Here is a 19,233-nt window from a genome sequence, read left to right on the forward strand (position 1 = left end):
AACGGGGGGGGGGGACCATGGTGGTGAGCCTTGGGGTTGGTTTCGGTCACGTCTTCAACGGCTTCCAGTGTGGAGGAGTTACCGAAAGTGAAGTAGCCCTCAGTTGCCAAATGGTGACGTCTTTTTTTAAATTACGGTACTGAAAATCCCCCAAACAAATGCAAGTTGGGAAGCAGATTAAATGGACTCCTCTCCAGGATTTCCCTCTTTCAGGTTCATTTCAAGCATGTCTGTCGTTTCTCTTTACATAACTGTTGGAACACTTTGCTGAAATGAAAGGGATTTCTGGCCGGGGTCCAGAGACGGGCTTGTGGTGCGTGTGTGTGGTATCCTGAGTGCATGCTCGGAATCCCAGATCCTGGTCTAGAGAGCAAAGTCAATCTCTTTGCACAACCTAACCCCCCTTCCCCACAGACAAGGGTCACGAGCCCCCCCCCAAATCAAGATTTCCCACCCCAGGGCCAGGTGCTCCGGCCCCCAGAAATCCTGGCTATTGAGCGGAGATCCATGGGTCTACATTTCTAGCATTGATTGGCAAATGCTACTCTATATTCAAGTATATTCAGTGATAGACAAGAAAAGTGATAGACCCTTATACAGAGTCAGACCCCAATGGGACCACTGCCTTCAGCATCGGGGCCTTGGTTGGGGGCCACTTCTGAAGAAGATTGCTGAGCACCTGACCCTGCGGGGTTATGGACAGACACGTTTGTGCTTTTATGGAGAGTGTGTGTGTGTGTGTTTGCCTTCTACAGAGTCAGCCCACTGGACCACCTCGGTCAGGTAACTGGAGAGTCAACGGGGGAACTTAGGAGATGTGGCGTTTCTGCTCAGCTGCTGGACTGCAGCTGCCACCTTAAAGGTAAGTCTTGCTCCGGGGTTTGAGGCAGCGTCTCTAGTGTATTCCAGTGTATTTCAAATCTGCCAGAACACACCTACTGTATTCTGGTGTATTTCAAATCTGCCAGAACACATCTACTGTATTCTGGTGTATTTCAAATCTGCCAGAATACACCTCAGGGCCGTAACTACTATTAGGCAAGGGGAGGCGGCTGCTTGGGGGCCCCCACTGCCTTGGGGGGCTTCCCAGAGACACCTCACATGACTCCCCATTGCCCCCTGCCCAGCCCCAGGTCCCCTCAGCCACTTGCCCTGTTCACCCTCTCTCCTGCTTGTCCTCCTGGCCGGCAATCTAAGCAGCAGGCCAGCTGCAAAGAACTCCTTTTCTCCCCGCCTCTAGGCAGCATACTTCTAGGTATTTTTAGGCAGCATACCTATTTTGAAATATCAGACTTAAATCCTTGGGGGCCTGGGGGGTGCAGGGGGCCTGGACTTTGAGAGGGGGCCCCATTTTAAAATCTGGTCTCTAGGCCCACTCCAACCTTGCTACACCCCCCCATTGACCCTTTGCCCCATTGACCCTTTGCCCCATTGACCCTTTGCCCCATTGACCCTTTGCCCCATTGACCCTTTGCCCCATTGACCCTTTGCCCCATTGACCCTTTGCCCCATTGACCCTTTGCCCCATTGACCCTTTGCCCCATTGACCCTTTGCCCCATTGACCCTTTGCCCCATTGACCCTTTGCCCCATTGACCCTTTGCCCCATTGACCCTTTGCCCCATTGACCCTTTGCCCCATTGACCCTTTGCCCCATTGACCCTTTGCCCCATTGACCCTTTGCCCCATTGACCCTTTGCCCCATTATTTTTTTTATTTTTATTTTTACATTTATATCCTGCTCTTCCTCCAAGGAGCCCAGAGCGGTGTGCTACATACTGAGGTTTCTCTTTCACAACTACCTGTGAAGTAGGTTAGGCTGAGAGAGAAGTGACTGGCCCAGAGTCACCCAGCTAGTATCATGGCTGAATGGGGATTTGAACTCGGGTCTCTCTGGTCCTAGTCCAGCACTCTAACCACTACACACTTTGCCCCATTGACCCTTCGCCCCATTGCCCCTTTCAAATCTGCCAGAAGACACCTGCTGTATTTAGAATACAGACATTTGACCAGTTGCCCAAAACATCACAACAGGTTGCACAACAGCATCTTTATTTCAGTCAGTCTAAGACCAGGAAAAGGAAAATAGACACATACACACTTCACAAAACTACAATAGGTACAGCAGCCCAAGTAATTTAACAATTTTCCTGAATACATTCCTTTGAAAAAAACCTATAACTGCTTGACATGATCTGGAGCCTCAAATACAGAAATTGGCTCCACTGACTTAAATTGACTTTTTACTATCTTTACATGCTAAAAGATCCAAAATATAAAATTCATCAGTTCAGCCAGGGAGATTCTTTAATGGGGCAGAATTAATGTATTGCATAGATGATGAAAAATGGCACGACCGAGAACACCACAGAGAACCGTCCCAATCTCTCCTGCTCCACAAGGGCACATCTGAAAAGATGACACACATGTTTAAAAACTTGATTTATTTAAACCCTGGATTTCCCACTTATTCCTGATTCACTGCTAAGACTACCTTGGCATTAGAAGTGGGCCAATACATTCAAGCTTTCTGAAAAAAGAAGAGTCTACGGCAGGCCAGCTTAACTTAGCCCCCCCCAGCTGCTTTTGGACTACAACTCCCATAATCCTCACCCACAGTGGCCAACAGCCAGGGGTTACGGGAATTGTAGGCCAACATCTGCAGTAGGGCCAAAGTTGAGCAGACCTGGTCTATGGGAAGAATAGGCCTGATGAAAAAACAGCAAAGTACTCGGACTTAATTCCAGCCATTGGTCAGGCAGTGCCCACCTCCGTTTATTTCAGTATCAACTCCTAATGAGATGGAACGAGTATTGACCACAGCTTTGTCCTCTTTCTGCCCCAACTTGCTTCTAGGGATAGCTGCCCACCAGGCCCACACATTTTGGCCACCGGTGCCACTTTGGGGCAACGAAGACTCAAGAGTGATCTTTGGCAACGTCTAAGCCCCTAGAGATGGACAATCGGAGACAGCCTTGCTGCACTTACAGTGGTGTGTGTTTACACACGTACTGTGATATTCTCTACCATCTGAAAGACTTTTGCTCCTCCCACTTTTTGTGCTATAGCTTTGCGCTTTTTATATATAGTTATTATACCGTCTCGCTGTATTTGTTGGGCTTTTATGCAAATACACCTTTTGTGCCTTTTATCCTTGTTTATGCCTTTTATTCCTTTAAGTCTGGTGGGCCTTTTAAGGCTATTTTCTGCCCTTTTATGCATGTCAGTACTTTTTAAAGTTTCCTTAAGACCTGTCAGCTATCTTTCAGCATTATGCTTTGCACTATGTAACCATCCCATGTATTTTATGCTGGTCTATAACCTCAATAAAGATGCTAGATTGTGGCATTCTCTCCCTGGAGTAATCTTTGGAGGACATCCCTCTGACTTCATCAATACAATTTCAGACTACTTAAAAGTTTTTAAAAGCTTCTAAAACACAGTTGCAAAAGTGGGCACTGCAGACCCGACGGGAGAACAGACTGGAAGCCGAAACATCTTACAATGCCCTCACCTCTTTTCCATCTCTAGAGGCACAGATCTTGGCAAAAGCTACTATGTCATTCCTCTGCCCAGATGGTACTGGCCACCTCAGCTGGTTCATGGATTACAGGAAGGCTGCCTAGCGTTTTCCCTGTAGACAGACAGAATAATTTTCAGCCACATGAGAAAGGAATAAAGTGCTTCAGTGCCAAGTTACTAATCCATCCCTCGGCTTCTAAGCAATTATTGTATTCTCATCACACGAGAACACAGGCCACTTAACTGGGCTCATTTCTCATTCAATGGGACCAGCTACAAAAGTCAAATTCATCCCCCGCCCCGCACTTGGTGAAATAGCATCTTGAAACAAGGTCGATTGCCAGTGCACCAGAATGCAAAGGAAGTCCACTAGCATTTAGTGCTACCTTCCCATTTCATTTTCTCAGTACAAAACTAGGCTGCATAAGCCTCATTTTATGCCTTTAACATGGGTTATTTCTGCCATGGAATTTTAGATCCCAAGGTAGAGTTAAAAGAAGTATTTCGCTATGGTTGGCTGGCTGCTGCAAACAAAATGTTTAATGTTTCTATATCTTTAGAACTGCAGATGTATGTAAGATAAATGTGTTTGTAAATGTCTTGCCTCTGTCAGTTCATAAGAGGGAAAATATTGACATACAACGCATCCTGGTGAGAAAACACATCTTGGTTACATTTGCATGTCCATTTTACTTTGCGACCAATTCGTTCGCTTTACAAAGCAATTGTATCTACAGGAAATCAGTTGCCACATATATCTGGAGATCTTATTGCTACTCTTGGTTCTAAAAAAATTTAAAGCAGTAAAGGCAGTGGTGGGGGTTCTCCCCCCCCCGAAAGAAAATGAAATGAGAATCTGAACAGCAATAAAGCAATCTTGATCCAACTACTTTTTAAAGTTTTGAACTGTCATTTCAAGATCATACACATTTTCCTTCGGGGGTAAAAATGTATTTCAGGGAGCCACCAAGAAAGGTAGGGGTTGCTGCAATCTGGCTTTTAAAACAAACTCTTAGGAGAAGCCGCTGTAGAAAAAGGCACCCCAGTGGTGTACTGGTTAGACTGTCAAATGCAGACTGGGGAGACCCAGGTTCAAATCCTCACGCAGCCATCAAACTCACTGAGTGATCTTGGACCAGTCATTCCATCTAATCTACCTTACAGGATTCTTGCGAGGGCAGGGAGAGCAGGGATGCTAAGCTGAGCTCCCCGGTGAGGTGGGGTGAGGTGATCTTGTGGAATCAAGCATAAATTGCCCCCTTTGCTAACAGGGCCACGGCACAATTAAGCTGAAACTAGCTAGGATTTACTTGAGAAAGGAAGCCACAGGGCAGGCTGGGCTCATGTCTAGCTACAGGAAAACCATCAGCCTGGCGGCCAGTTAGCAGAAGTGTTCAGCCGCCTACCACAATATTTGGGGACGATAACCATGTAACAAAATGATAACTTATCACATAGGAACACAGGAAGCTGCCATATACTGAGTCAGACCCTTGGTCCATCTAGCTCAGGATTGTCTTCACAGACTGGCAGCGGCTTCTCCGAGGTTGCAGGCAGGAATCTCTCTCAGCCCTATCTTGGAGATGCTGCCAGGGAGGGAACTTGGAGCCTAGATGCTCTTCCCAGAGTGGCTCCATCCCCTAAGAAGGGGAATCTCTTCCAGTGCTCACACTTTTAGTCTCTTCTTCATATGCAACCAGGGTGGACCCTGCTTAGCTAAGGGGACAAGTCATGCTTGCTGCCACAAGACCAGCTCTCCTCTCCATTAGAGGACAGCCGGGCACCGCAAGTACTGAGGAACTGTGTGGGCAGTACTCAGCTAGGTGGAACAAACAGGGAGGTTCGTTTGCTAAGCTACCAGCATCTAGTTTTCACACTCCAGCGAAAAGACTCGTGAAGCTTGCTTCTGCAAAGTCCAACCACTGGTCAATGGACTTGAAGAGGCTCTCCAGGCAGATAAATCCAGCCCCACCTGGAGATGCTGCCATGGATGAGAGCTGGTCCTGTGGTCGCAAGCCTGACTTGTCCCCTTAGCTAAGCAGGGTCTGCCCTAGTTTGCATACAAAAGGGAGACTTGATGTGTGAGCACTGAAAGATCTTCCCCTGAGGGGATGGAGCTGCTCTAGGAAGAGCAAGGGGTTCCAAGTTCCCTCCCTGGCAGCATCTCCAAGATAGGGCTGAGAGAGACTCCTGCCTGCAACCTTGGAGAAGCCGCTGCCAGTCTGTGAAGACAATCCTGAGCTAGATGGACCAATAGTCTGACTCAGTATATGGCAGCTTCCTATGATGGAACCTGGGACCTTCTGCATGCAAAGCAGATGCTCCACCCCTGCAGAGGTCCCAGGTTCCATCCCTGGCAGCATCTCCCGGTGGGGTTGGGAAAGATCCCTGGAGTGCTGCTGCCAGTCTGAGTAGACAATTAACTGTAGAAACAGACCATGGGTCTGACTCAAGACAGCTTCACATGTTCCTCCGAAGCACCCACAGCTCAGAAGACATGCTCTGCATGCAGAACGTCCCAGGTTCAATTCCCGCCATATCCAGGTAAGGCTGGGAAAGGCCCCCATCTGGAAACATGGAAAGTTGCTGCCAGTCAGAGCAGGCAATGCTGAGCTAGGTGGACCAGTGGTCAGACTCCGCCGGAGGCAGTGGCCTCTGTAACCCTTCTTGCAGGGAAAACCCAACCAGACATCTGAGATTAAGTCTCTCGCCCTCTATAGAACATAACCAAGGGATGTACACCCACCATAGAAAGGTACCACGTAGTAAATAGTATTTACCTGCTGACGTCCCAGGAAACCGGTGAAGTAGTCGAGGGCCTCATGACACACGTCGCCACAGCACTGAGTCACTCCCAGATCTAGACATGTGCAGGAAGTATCAATGCCAGTTATTTCAAACATTCCAATCAAAAAGCCGCATGCAACAACAGGCTGAAGCTAGTCTCAATGACGCCCTTTGAGGATTCTCACTCACTCACTCACCTGGGAGTCTGGAAACATCCTTTGGGGAAATCGCTTTAAATCGCCACTGCCAAACTGTTCCCTTCCTGTGTTTTCCACCAAATCTCCACCTTTTTCTGTCTTAACAGAAAAACCGCCCAGAGACGTAAATTTTGGGCAGTAGAAAAATGTTTTAATAAATAATTTTAATAAATAAACTCACATGCAGTGGCAGCAAAAACCAATCCAGCAGGCTGACGAAGCACTTACTGAGGTTTTCCCAAGGCTCCCGTCTCTTCACTGAAGTTTCCCAGGGCTCCCGACTCATGGAAAACAGGAAGTGGGATTTTAAAAAAAGGCATAAATAAGTCATCTGGCCCCGTCATGAGAGTTCCTACTGTGTTAGGATACTTACAGTTAGTGTCACCAACTCGTTTTAAGGATGGGTTGCTGCGCCGTTTGAGCCAAGGGAATGCCAAGTGGGGAGAGAGGGTTTGCTTTTCTAAGACCCAGTGCCGTTAAGGGACAAGAATGAAACCTTTTCAGCCTCCAGAAAGCATTTATTCAAGCAGAAGGGAAAAGCAAAGAGCAGACTGAACCGAAGCTGGCTGGCTGGCTGGGAAACAAGTGCCCCTATGCTCAATCTGCCGCACATTCCGACAACCCGCTGTGTGTCGAGCACACAGTCCTTTCCCCTACAAACAGGACCGCCATGGCATTCTCCTCCTCCTCTTCCTCCTCCAGCTGGCTTGCTTTTTCCTCTTCAACCGGCAGCGGGAAATGGATCTGGCACATTTCCTGAACCAAAGGGCAGCTGGACGTGATGGCTGCCACCTCTTCGTATCCCACGCCCGAGAAAGAAAGTCTGCTGCTGCTCTGGCCAGAAATAGGAGGCTCCAGCAGCAACGGGTTGTCCTCCAACCCCAAGGGCAGGCCGCTAGAAACATCGTGGCCGGAACCCAAAGGCGTGACATCCGGAGACACGCTCACCCATTCGGCTAGGCCTTCCACGAAAGGCTCACCAACGTCACAGGCGACCATCCCCAAAGGCACGCCTGCAGCCAGGAGATCTTCAGCCAAGCGTCCAGCGCTCCCACACTCTTGGGGGAATGCGTCCACCGCATGATCAACGGCAGTCATGGTCTTCATGACTTTCACCGCCCCCTCCTGCTCCTTTAGAATCAATTTCGTAGGGGTGTGCCCACTAAGTGGGAAGCCCGCGCCCGTCCCTCGAAGCAAGCGCTTGGCTTCCGAGGTGGCCGTTGCATTCTCCAGCAGCGAAGGATATTCGTAAGCGGCTTCTTGGTCATCTTCAGTCTGCCCAGGATGAGGGACTCCAAAGGGAGGTGGCGGGGCTGACGGACAGCTAGATTTCGGCAATCCTTCCAAGAGCGACTTCTCGGCATTCTGGTGGAGGCCGAAGACGTTAACGGCTGCTTTGCGCCCTACAAGGTGCAAAACATGAAGGGTCTGATCCGGGACAGTTAGGTGGTTTGCATTAGAGCAGGGCTGCTCAACTTTGGCCCTCCTGCAGATGTTGGCCTACACTTCCCATAATCCCTGGCTATTGGCCACTGTGGCTGGGGATTATGGGAGTTGCAGTCCAAAAACAGCTGGGGAGGGGGGAGCTAGGTTGAGCAGGCCTGCATTAGAGGCAAGGCCACAGCTTAATGGTAGGGCCACGTGCTTTGCGTCCAGAGGTTTAAGCATAGAATTTGAGGCGAGGAAGGGACCCTGGCGATTTATTTATTGAAAGATTTAATATGCCGCCCAATCCACAGGCTCAGGGCAGGGTACAAAACAAGAACAGCATCCGAGATTTCATTTTATATCTTTATATGCAAACACCTGGCAGAAAAGAAATGTCTATAATAAGGTTTTAAAGGCTGGAAGGGAGGAAAAAGATCTTCCTGTCCAACCCCTGGCTGGGTGCAGGGAATTGCTACGGCAATCCTGTGGCATTCCGGGAGCCATCCAGCCTTTGTGCGAGAGCCTCGAGGGGGGAACGCGTTTTATTTCTACTTCTATATTTATATCTATGTAAACTGCTTTGGGAACTTTCGTTGGGAGCGGTATATCAATATCGGTCTTATTCGTACCGCTGCGCAAGGCAGACGGTTCCACTTACAGCTCTTACCCGTTAGGAACTTTGGAAGGGCGGTATAGAAATCGAATGAATGAATGAATGAATGGCTAGCCTGAATCTGCTTCCTTCACGTTTCCACCCACTGGCTCTGATCCTGCCTTCAGAGAACACGTTTGTCCCTCCTCCTTTGGGACAGCCCTTCAGATATTTGAAGATGGCTATCAACACATACCCAGCAAATGCAACCAGTCCTCAAAGAACAAAGCAAAGAGGCCACTTTTTAAAGTGCAGATGCTCCTCTAGTTTGCAGGCGGAGCGCAACGGACCCTATCCATCCCCAGAACAAAGCATCCCTCCAATGGCTGTTGCTGATGTCTACCTTATGTTCCTTGTTTAGATTTTTGTTTATGTTTTGTTCAATTTGCATGCTGCCTTTCATTCAAACAATCCTAAGGTGGTCCGCCTAGAAAAATTAGCACAAGACTATAAAAATGACACAAAATATTAAGCTAAAAAAAACCTAAAACGGATCTAACTAAAAAGATTTTAAAACACATGCATAAAATTGCGAGCCCTTTGGAGACAGGGAGCCATTTAATTTATTTATATGTATGTAAACCACTTTGGGGACTCTGTGTTGGAAAACGGTATATAAATATTTCTCGTATGCAGCACTTGGTTTCCAGAATGCATCACTTGGTTTTCTCGTATGCATCACTCGGCTTCAGCCCTCCTCACCCCGAACTGGACTAGTACGAGTTCAGATGAGGTCTGACTAGTGCCCCATACAGTGGGACGAATTCCTGGTATCCAAAAACATCTCTGAGCTGGGAAAAGCTACCTCAATATTTTGTTTTACTGAATGAGAATTAAATGTTACCTTTCCGATGAACTGTATCGGAGTAGCCCCATTGGGAGGCAGCATCTGCTTGCATTTCAGAAGCCGTAGGACCAGCCTTCCGCTGCGCGAACGCCCTCTGCGCTGTTGTGCACGAATGGGACTCCTCAAAGCCACATCGCTGGCACCTCCAGGATCTCTCCACAATGGAAGCATCCCTTGTCAAGGCAAGGTCCTCTTCCTGTGGCCGATGCCCAACCTTGCTTCGTTCAAGACCCACACTTCTCTCTCGAGCAGCGTTGCCTCTGAGTTGGGAAGGGCTCTCTCTTTTCAGAGATCGGTGCGCGACAGAGAGCATTTTAATACAAGGATTCCTCGGAGCGCAGATGCCGCAGAGGCTGGAGCTGGTGGCAGAGGAAGAACTGGAACCCCTGTCAGGGGTGAGAACAGGATGATGGTCATGCAACGCTCCTTTCTTCGGTTTTCTGTTGCCTTCGTGCAGCAGCGGGGCGTAGTCTTTAGCATAAATCTCCGTCTTCCGAAGCGACTCCCGACTTCGGAACGTACGCTTCGGCCGTCTCTTCTGATCGTACTTCTGATCTCTACTTCTGACTGTACACTTCGGCCGTCTCCTCTCCGCAGAGCTTTCTCGCCACAGTCTGGTCTCCGATACGCATCTAGAAGACGAAAACCGGGCCTCGTCGCGAAGAGCTGGGTTTCCGGACGGCAGCCTGTGCCTCGGCCGGCCGTGGGAGGCGCCGACGTGGAAACCGCTCCTGCTGGATGAGCTGTCACAAACCAAGGCCCCGTCTCTCTTAATCTTGATCGCTCTTCCATCGGGAATATCGATGTGGACCAACGTTTGGGGCAGCTGAACACTGTGAAGCCTAGCTGGAGGTCTTCTCTGCCCAGCTAAGGAGGTGTCAAGACACTTTCCCAGGACTGCGTACAGAGAGAGAGAGAGAGAGAGAGAGAGAGAGAGAGAGAACACAGCCTGCATTAAAGACAGAGAAGGCATCCCAAAAAGTGTTTTAGACCTTACATCTAGGGGTATATTTGGCGGTACCATCTGGGGGGTACAAATGCTCACTGTAGTTTTTGACAAGGTCTAAACCCCGAGAGATGGAAAAGAGGCGAGAACATTGCAAGGTTTTCCTCTTTCGGTGTGTGCTTGTGCCCTGACCACCAGGCCTGCTGCGGCCACATTTGCAAGGGTGTTTTAAAAGCTTTTAGAAGTTTTACAGATACAAAAGCTACTATGAAATCTCAACAGTGCTGAACCAACATCCCCATCCCTGAAGGGGAATACCTTCCAGTAGTCTCCCATCCAAATGCAAACCGGGGGGGCCTGCTTAGCAAAGGGGACCAGTCATGCTTGCTACCACAAGGCCACTGTAGGAAGCAGGATGCCAGACTAGATTGGCCTCGGGACTGATCCAGCAGGACTCAGCTTAGCACCCTGGTTCACACAGCATCCGGCCAGCGTCTCCCAGGAAACCCATCAGAAAGGAACCAAGGCCACAGAGACCACTGCCTTCTACCGAGTCCTCCACGAATCCACCCCTCCCTCCCTATCCTCCTGAGACATCCCCCCCGATGACCTTCACTCTCCTCCAACCTGACCACGGTTTCTCACAGTCTGCATCCGGCCTTATGGATAGAGCAGATCGGTCCACTGGGACTTGACAGAGTAATTACCGGAACTTTGAACTGTGCCTGCAAGCTAATTAGATCACTCGTTTGCCTGCTCTCTTGTGGAGGATCCCTTCTCTGGCGGAAGCACTGCGAGTTCCTTCTGGCCTTCTAATTAACTGCTGCTTCGCTTTTCCCAGGCGGACTCAGTTAAGGCCTGAGGTACGAAGGCAAACCAAACCGGGAGATCATGAGGAAAGGAAGCCGCTTACAAGCTGACGATGTGCAAGAAAGGGGGGTAACAGCTAGAGAGAGAGCAGGCCCACACCTCTTGCCTGTGGGCTTCCCAGAGGCATCTGGTGGGCCACTGTGGGAAACAGGATGCTGGACTAGCAGCAGGGCTGCAATTATGTCCTTCGTGTATCGTTTGTGTGCATGGCCCTTTGCTCTGTTTTCCACTTACCACATGAGCACTGGTCAAAGACTGTAATAAAGTTTATCTAGTCCAGTCTAGATCTAGTCTAGTCCAGTCTAGATCTAGTCTAGTCCAGTCTAGATCTAGTCTTTATCTAGTCTAGTCTATCTGGTCTAGTCTAATCTATCTAGTCTATCACTTACCACACGGCATCCTTTTCACCGGATCTGAGGTTGCTTCTCGACAACCACAGAAGCAATGCTCTCCTCTGGCAAAACTTTGCTCCGGCATACCATAGGCACCAGCACCCCCAGAGACTACACCCAACCTCTGGGTACTTTCTTCCTGTATTTGGGAGCGTGGCTGGTCCAGGGTGGCGTACCACCTCTCGTCTCCTCTCTCACAGAGACGCACAAAGGCTTTGCCCGTGGTCTTGTCCACCGACAACAGGGCAACCAGCGGCCTCTGGGCTGTGGCTCTCGCCTGCTCGGCCTTGTAGATCCTGGAGCCGAAGTGGCCCGCGCTGGTCTCTCTTGGGACGCTGCCCGCTTCAAAAGCCAAGGCGGAATTCTCAACCACCGGAAAGCTGTAAAGGATCTGAGAGTCTGTACTGGCAGGCCTCATTTCTCCCGAGAACGCTCCGGTCCACTCACTCACAAAGCTCGGCTTGTCCTTCTTCCGACTCTTGCTGCGTATGCCGTTCATGCATTTTGGTACACAACAGCAGCAAATCAGACACACGATCAAGCCGATGAAGACTCCACCTGCACACGGGGAGAGGAGAGAAGCAAGTGTTGGGTTTTTACTTATTGCCTTTCATATAGTTTTCATCCCTCTGAAATTTATTTATTGTTAAATGTGTATCCCGCCTTTCATTAGAACGATCTCAAGGTGGTTCACACAGAAGAATTAACTCAGGACTATAAAAGTTGCACCATTAAAATATTAAGCTAGAATATAAAAACTGACAAAAAAGATTTAAGATACAAGCACAATATAACCCTACGAAATGCAAAGCAGCAGCAGTGGAGACAATCATAGAGAAGCCTGGGTAAAAAGCCAAGATTTCACGTGCTTTCTAAGAAGTATGATGGAGACCAAAGAGCGAATAGCCACTGGGAGAGCATTCCAGAGACTGGGAGTAGCCACAGAGAAGGCCACGTCCTGCGTGCACAACAGCCGAGCCTTCCTCATTGTCAGCGCGGCTGCCGGTCTGTGTAGACCAGGCCTGTATGTCCGGGGGCTGGATCCGGCCCACAGGGCCTTTTTTTGAGGGCCCACAGGTAGGAATATCCTGCAGCAACAGCAGAGCCATGAAGAACTCTAGGATGGCAGCCTGGAAGCAACAATGATCTAGGGAGAGGAGAGGACTTGGCATTTGTTTGGGGCTGGCATGCGTTCCAGGGGCCCCACTGATTGAGCTGGGACAGGGCCTATCTGATGGCCACTATCTTTAGTTAAAATTGTGGGTCCCTTGACAGGGGGGAAAGATCCATAAGTAACAAATAACTGCTTTCATTCATGTTTTTACTCATTGTTTTTAACATACATAGGCAGCTGCCATATACTGAGTCAGACCCTTGGTCCATCTAGCTCAGTATTGTCTACACAGACTGGCAGCGGCTTCTTCATGGTTGCAGGCAGGAGTCTCTCTCAGCCCTATCTGGAGATGCTGCCAGGGAGGAAACTTAGAACCTAGATGCTCTTCCCAGAGCAGCTCCATCACCAAAGGGGAATATCTTCCAGTGCTCACACTTCTAGTCTCCCATTCATATGCAACTGGGGTGGACCCTGCTTAGCTAAGGGGACAAGTCATGCTTGCGACCACAAGACCAGCTCTCAGTGCACTGAAACCTGACTTGGCCCCCACATGCCAAATCGTGGTTGGTTGTGTCCCATCGGGCCATTTTGAGTGGTGTGCCCTGGTGTAGACCAGGGATTCTCAACGTTGGCTCCCCAGATATTATTGGACTTCAACTCCCATAATCCCCAACCAAAGGCCACTGGGGCTGGGGATTATGGGAGCTGAAGTCCAATAACAACTGTGGACCCCACGTTGAGAATCCCTGGTGTAGACAATGCTGAGCTAGACGGACCAATGGCCGGACTCGGTATAAGACAGCTTCCTCGGCTCCCAAAATTTACCTATGACGCCATAAAGCAAGGTGAAGTACATCACTTTAGGTGGCGGAGCGTTTGCCATCGAAGACGAAGGTGACGACGACGACGGAGGAGAGCAGCCGTCAGGCCTGGCGCTCGTCACCTGGCGTCCAGCAAGGCTGGGGGGTCTGTCGCAAACCACCCCGTCAGGAGTCTGGATTTTCGCCGACAGCGTCTCCATGGACATCGCCATCTGGCAGCTGCATTCCCAGGGGTTTCCGTGGAGGAATAAGAAGGCCACAGACCCTGGAAGGCTGGGAAGAATGGTCAACCGATTCTGAAACAGCAAGAGATACTTGAGTGCCCTCAACGGCTGGAAGACCTCACGGTTGACGAACAAGATTTTGTTGCTGGATAAGTCCAACTTGGTCAGCGAGGGCAGCCCATAAAAAGTGTCCATGGGCAGATACTGGATAAGATTGGAAGAGACCACCAACTCATTCAGCTTGGTTAAGTTTTCAAACATTCTGGGAGGGAGGTACAGGATTTTGTTGGCCGAGAGGAACAGCTTGGTGAGCACTGGCATCTCAGAGAACCACGATCTCCTCAAGATGTCTAGACTGTTGTTGGTTAGAGTCAACTTGCTGAGGAACAGCAGACCCGAGAAAGCCATGGGGTGAATCATGCAGCTGAGCAACTGGTTGTTGCTGAGATCCAGGCTTCTCAGGCTGTTGAGGGGGAAGGTGGAAAAGGCAAGGTCCGACAGGGAGGTGATGAGGAAGCCGTTGAGGGACAAGAAATGGAGGTTGTGGAATTTCCGGAAGGACAGAGGGGGGATCTCGCTGAGGTTTCCGTGCTGCAGGACTATCTTCTCTGTGTAACTTGGCAAAGTGGCCAAAACTGAAAATGGGGAAAGGAGACATTTAGAAACGGAACAGGGAGGAAAGCTGATCTCGCAGCAGCAGGCCTGAATTACCCTTTTTTCTAAGCAGGGTGTACTCTGGTTTGCATATGGGTGGGTGACCACATGAAGAACATAAGAACAGCCCTGCTGGATCAGGCCCAAGGTCCAGCCTCCTGTTGCACACAGTGGCCCACAATGCTACCGTTATGAGACAGGCTACTCCAGCTATTGGCTTATAGCCAAACTAAGTGACTCATGAGTACTCCCACTGACATCAAGGTGAAGTTACTCTTGTATGAAGTAAACGTCTCCCATTAATTTCAGGAAGGCTGCTTATAAATAAGCACCGCGGATGCAGTGTTGGGAGGCTGGGAGGCTCCGAGTAACCCCTGGGAGCCCTTCAAGTGCCCCAAGAGGTATTAGTAACCCCTGTTGGGAACCCCTGGTCTACACTGACTGGCAGCAGCTCTCTAAGGTTTCAGGCAAGAATAGTTTCCCAGCCCGACTGGAGATGCCGCCAGGGACTGAACCCTCCGCATGCAAAGCAGTTGCTCTCGCACTAAAGCGACAGCCCAGATTAATGTTCTGCTTTCACACTTACTAGCTGGATACAAAATTAGGAGGGACGACAGAGAGAAGGGAAGCTGGGGCACGCTCCTGAATGCCAAGACACAAAAGTGCCCTACGGGCATCCCCCCAAAAGGAAGATGAAAACCAAACGGGGGCCGCGGTTTCCCAACAGCCACCAAAGAGCTCTTTGTCCCTGAAAGATGGGAACTGGTGACGCCTACGTTGGTGCATCCCCTGAGACCAAGTTGCACGGAGCAAGACGGGAGGGGAAGGCAATGGCAGAGAGGAATGAATGTGGACACGCTCACCTGCTGGGAGGGACGAGATCTGCTCACATTCCGTTGCGTACACAGAGCAGAGCTGGCACACCTGAGGACAAGGCAAGACCAATCCGGCTGAAAGAAGCAGCAAGCCAACCAACGCCAATATACCTGTTGGGGGTGGGCGGTGGGGGAGAAAACAAGCGAGTTAAACCAGGCCTGCTCAACGTGGGCCCTCCTGCAGATGTTGGCCTACAACTCCCACAATCCCTGGCTATGGGCCACTGTGGCTGAGGACGATGGGAGTAATTATTATTTATTACATCTCCATACCGCCCCATCCAAAGGCCCAGTTCCGAGTTGCCACCAGACGTACCCGTGGTAACTGGAGACGGACCTCTCCAGTTGACCTCAGCAAACGATGGGGATGATATAGAAGGCGGCGCTCTCTAAGAATTATGTATTTATTTATTACAGTTCTATACCGCCCCTTCCAAAGGCTCTGGGCAGTGCACAACAAATAAAAAGCAAAAAAACAAACACCATTTCAAACGGCTTAAAACAACGTAAAAAAAAAAGTGGAACAATGCAAAACCATTTCTAAACCAATTAAAAAGTTAAACCAACATACCTCACTGAAAGCAAGAGCAGAACAATTATACAATCCGTAAGTTTCACATAAACTTTGCAGAGCTGACACAGGATTTAAAAAATAATAATAATGCTGTTTAACTCAACACCGCTCAGCCACTCTGATATCTGATCTTGTTCTTGTGGCTGCAGCTAACTACTCAGCTCTGTTTCCAGAAGTTGCAGGGCTACGGTCTGCAAGTCATAGGAGAGTGAGCCGAGAATTGTCACTTTAAAGGGGGCCTCTTCGCACTTATTCATGACTAAATCCCATGGAAATTAATGGGACTTCAGTTAGTCATGACAAACTGGTCTCATTGATTTCAGTGATGCTTTGTCCCGACTAACTAGACTGGATGCTGCCCGATATTAAAAGGTATGCATTTAAAGACAACAGAACAGGAAACCTCACCCTGGAACGACTTACATTTTTTCCTCCCAATCATCCTGTGCATGGCCATGACAAACTTCAGTTTTGCTTGACCCAGGAAATCTGTCTGTCGCCCAGATATTTATGTCTCCTGAAGATCATAGTTCAAAGTGGCCACTCAGCCACATTCAGGGCTCAGTAGAGATCCAAGATGAAAGAAGAAACTTCCTGAATGAATGAGAGAACTAACACACTAACTGTTAGATACATGGAGATTAATATCTTTTAAAAAAAAATACCCCTGATCTATTATTTATGTATTGGTTTTCACTTGAGCACTCCCTGCCAGCAGCTCACAGTGACACATTGTTTCCCCAGAACCTTGATTCTCCTAACCAGACGAAGAGGGGTATTTGTGGGAGAGAAAAACCGCCCAACGTCACTCAGTGAGCTTCATAGTAGGGATGTGCAAAGACTATGCCTGCCTCCAATCTTCTTGCACAGAATGGGATTCATCTGAACCGATTCGAATGCAGACAAATTCAAATTGAATTCAAATCAAATTTGATTCAAGTTCAGGTAAATTCAAAATGATTCGAACGAATCCCATCCTGTGCAAGCAGATTCGGGTCGAATCTATTTGGTCGAATTACTTTGCACATCCCTGCTTCACGGTAGAGAAAGAATTTGAACCCAGCTCTCCCTGGCTTTAGTCCAACGCAAACTGCTGCTCTGTATGTCACATGCCTTGCAGGATCTTCCAGTGAAGAAAGAGAAGCGAACTACTTGCCGAGCCATACTTCTGATTTATAGTGCTTCAGTGCTTTACACGTGAACAGGAGAGTAGAGCGACCGTGAGAAGCTAAGGAAGAGGGTGGCAGACTTGCAGCGACTTCTCCAAGGTTGCAGGCAGGAATCTCTCTCAGCCCGATCTTGGAGATGCTGCCAGGGAGGGAACTTGGGATCTAGATGCTCTTCCCAGAGTGGCTCCATCCCCTGAGGGGGAATCTCTTCCAGTGCTCACACTTCTAGTCTCCCATTCATATGCAACCAGGGTGGACCCTGCTTAGCTAAGGGGACAAGTCATGCTGGCTACCACAAGACCAGCTCTCCTCTCTGGCTGTTTTTAAAAGACTTCTGAAAACACACCTCTTTTATCAGGCTCTGAGTTTTATAATGCTTTAAATTTTCACTGATGGATACTCTAATGTGTTTTTTATGATTTAAGATGTTAAGTGTTGTTGTGTTGTAATTTGTAAACCGCCCAGAAACTCTATGTGGAACAGTCTAAAAATGTGAGAAATAAGCAAAGCAATCCCTTTTGAGACAGAGAAGCGTCTTATGTATTACTTATCTTTCACTTTGAGAACTTTCGTGGTATATAAAGATTTGTTGTAGTCACCGCTACAGTGAACAGGCCTCCAATTAAATCCCCAGTCCTATGCGACTTTAAAAAGGTATGACTTGGTACCCCGTAAGCGGCAATGCATTTTTACACAGCCTAGAAAGCTTTAATTCAACAAAGAGTTTATTCCTTGGGAAACTCTTTATGACGAGAAAAACACATTCATTTGCAACACCAATTTTTAAAGTTAGAAGCTGGTAATTCAAGTTACGTCTTCCTTGCCGTATTAACACACAATGATTTTCTTCTACCAGACCATAAAAATGGAGGCACACTTTAATAGGCATTTCTTTGTTTTAACAAGTACAAGTTAAAACTTCGTTCTCCTAAAACTATATCCGAATCAAAGTAATTACACTCCAGTTGAATCAAGACAGATACAATCAGATATCTAGGAGATCAACTGAATTTTTTTAAGAAGAGTGTGTGTGAACGCAGAATCGGTCCAATATCTCGCACAACTGTGGCCCAAAACCAAATTAAGAACAAGTGTCACTGTTGCAGAAGAATATTTGCAAAGAGGTTTGCAGTTAATGTGGATATCTTGGGGGTGGGGCCATAGCTCAGGGGAAGAGCATCTGCTTTGTATGCAGAAGGTCCCAGGTTCAACCCCTGGCAGCATCTGCAAATAGGACTGAGAGAGACTCCTGCCTGAAACTCTGGAGAGCTGCTGCCAGTCAGTGCAGGCAATACTGAACTAGGTGGACCAAGGGTCTGACTCCGTATAAGGCAGCTTCCTATGTTCCTATCTAGCTACACAGTTAATCCGCTCCAGCACAGGTCAATTGTATAACGGACAATATCACGTGCAAAAATTAACAAAAGATTTTCATCCACACAGACTGGCAGCAGCTCTCCAAGGTTTTAGGCAGGAGTCGTTTCCTTATCTGGAGATGCTGCCAAGGACTGAACCTGGGACCTTCTGCATGCAAGCAGGTGCTCTACCTCTAAGCTATGGCCCCATCCCTTAAGGGGAATATCTTACAGCAGAGAGTGTTCACACGCAGTCACCCATGCAAATGCAAACCAGGGCAGACCCTGCTTAGTAAATGGGACAATTCATGCTTCCTACCCCAGAACCAGCTCTCCTTCACATATTACCCTCGGTTAGAAGATGATAAATTGGGTGGAATTCATGGGACCTTCAATTAGTCATGACTAACATCAATGAGAAAAGTTAGTCATGACTACCCGAAGGTCATAACACCATCAATGCCAGTGGTGTGTAGTCATGAAGCCTAACATATCAAGGGGGCAGGTGGCTATGCCCCACAACTTATCTCAACAACTCTGCTTTACATCAAAGCCGACCAAAGATCACTATCCATGCCAAAGGATAGTTTTGGAGGAGTGATGAAAATTTGAATCTCCCAGAAGGCAAAAGACCGCGTCATAAGAAATCTCACGGAAGCGGCATTAAAGGTGCTCAACACAGGACCTCTCACCTTCAGAACGTGACTTCAGAATATGCCCAAGACATTCTAGAATGGCATTATGAGGGATAGCACATGGCTAGTTCTGAAATATCCTGTGCCTACACAGAAGACAACCAACTTCGAT

At 48.6% G+C, this 19,233-nt stretch overlaps 1 protein-coding gene and 1 long non-coding RNA gene across 6 annotated transcripts; one reads left to right on the plus strand and one right to left on the minus strand.

Moving 5' to 3' along the window:
* Positions 1-12: 12 nt before the first annotated feature.
* On the plus strand, positions 13-3,344 carry LOC128338976 (uncharacterized). Its single transcript, XR_008312787.1, has 2 exons — positions 13-862; positions 2,856-3,344. It is a non-coding gene; the product is annotated as an uncharacterized LOC128338976 (long non-coding RNA).
* LOC128338974 (uncharacterized) lies at positions 2,035-19,226 on the minus strand. 5 transcript variants are annotated; one of them, XM_053282301.1, is made up of 11 exons: positions 16,326-19,226; positions 15,317-15,439; positions 13,580-14,434; positions 11,638-12,198; positions 9,430-10,329; positions 6,879-7,908; positions 6,687-6,786; positions 6,506-6,604; positions 6,302-6,381; positions 3,514-3,633; positions 2,035-2,408 (listed from the first exon to the last, which is right to left on the minus strand). In XM_053282301.1, exons 1-6 carry the CDS (start codon positions 16,357-16,359, stop codon positions 7,103-7,105), a joined length of 3,279 nt encoding a protein of 1,092 aa, XP_053138276.1. In that variant the 5' UTR covers positions 16,360-19,226; the 3' UTR covers positions 2,035-2,408; positions 3,514-3,633; positions 6,302-6,381; positions 6,506-6,604; positions 6,687-6,786; positions 6,879-7,102. The 5 variants fall into 5 exon arrangements, with proteins under 5 accessions (XP_053138276.1, XP_053138275.1, XP_053138277.1 ...); XM_053282300.1 differs by having other exon boundaries at positions 6,506-6,786; XM_053282302.1 differs by having other exon boundaries at positions 6,734-7,908.
* Positions 19,227-19,233: the final 7 nt, after the last annotated feature.

Source organism: Hemicordylus capensis, chromosome 17 (assembly GCF_027244095.1).
Source record: "Hemicordylus capensis ecotype Gifberg chromosome 17, rHemCap1.1.pri, whole genome shotgun sequence".
Lineage (NCBI taxonomy): Eukaryota > Metazoa > Chordata > Lepidosauria > Squamata > Cordylidae > Hemicordylus > Hemicordylus capensis.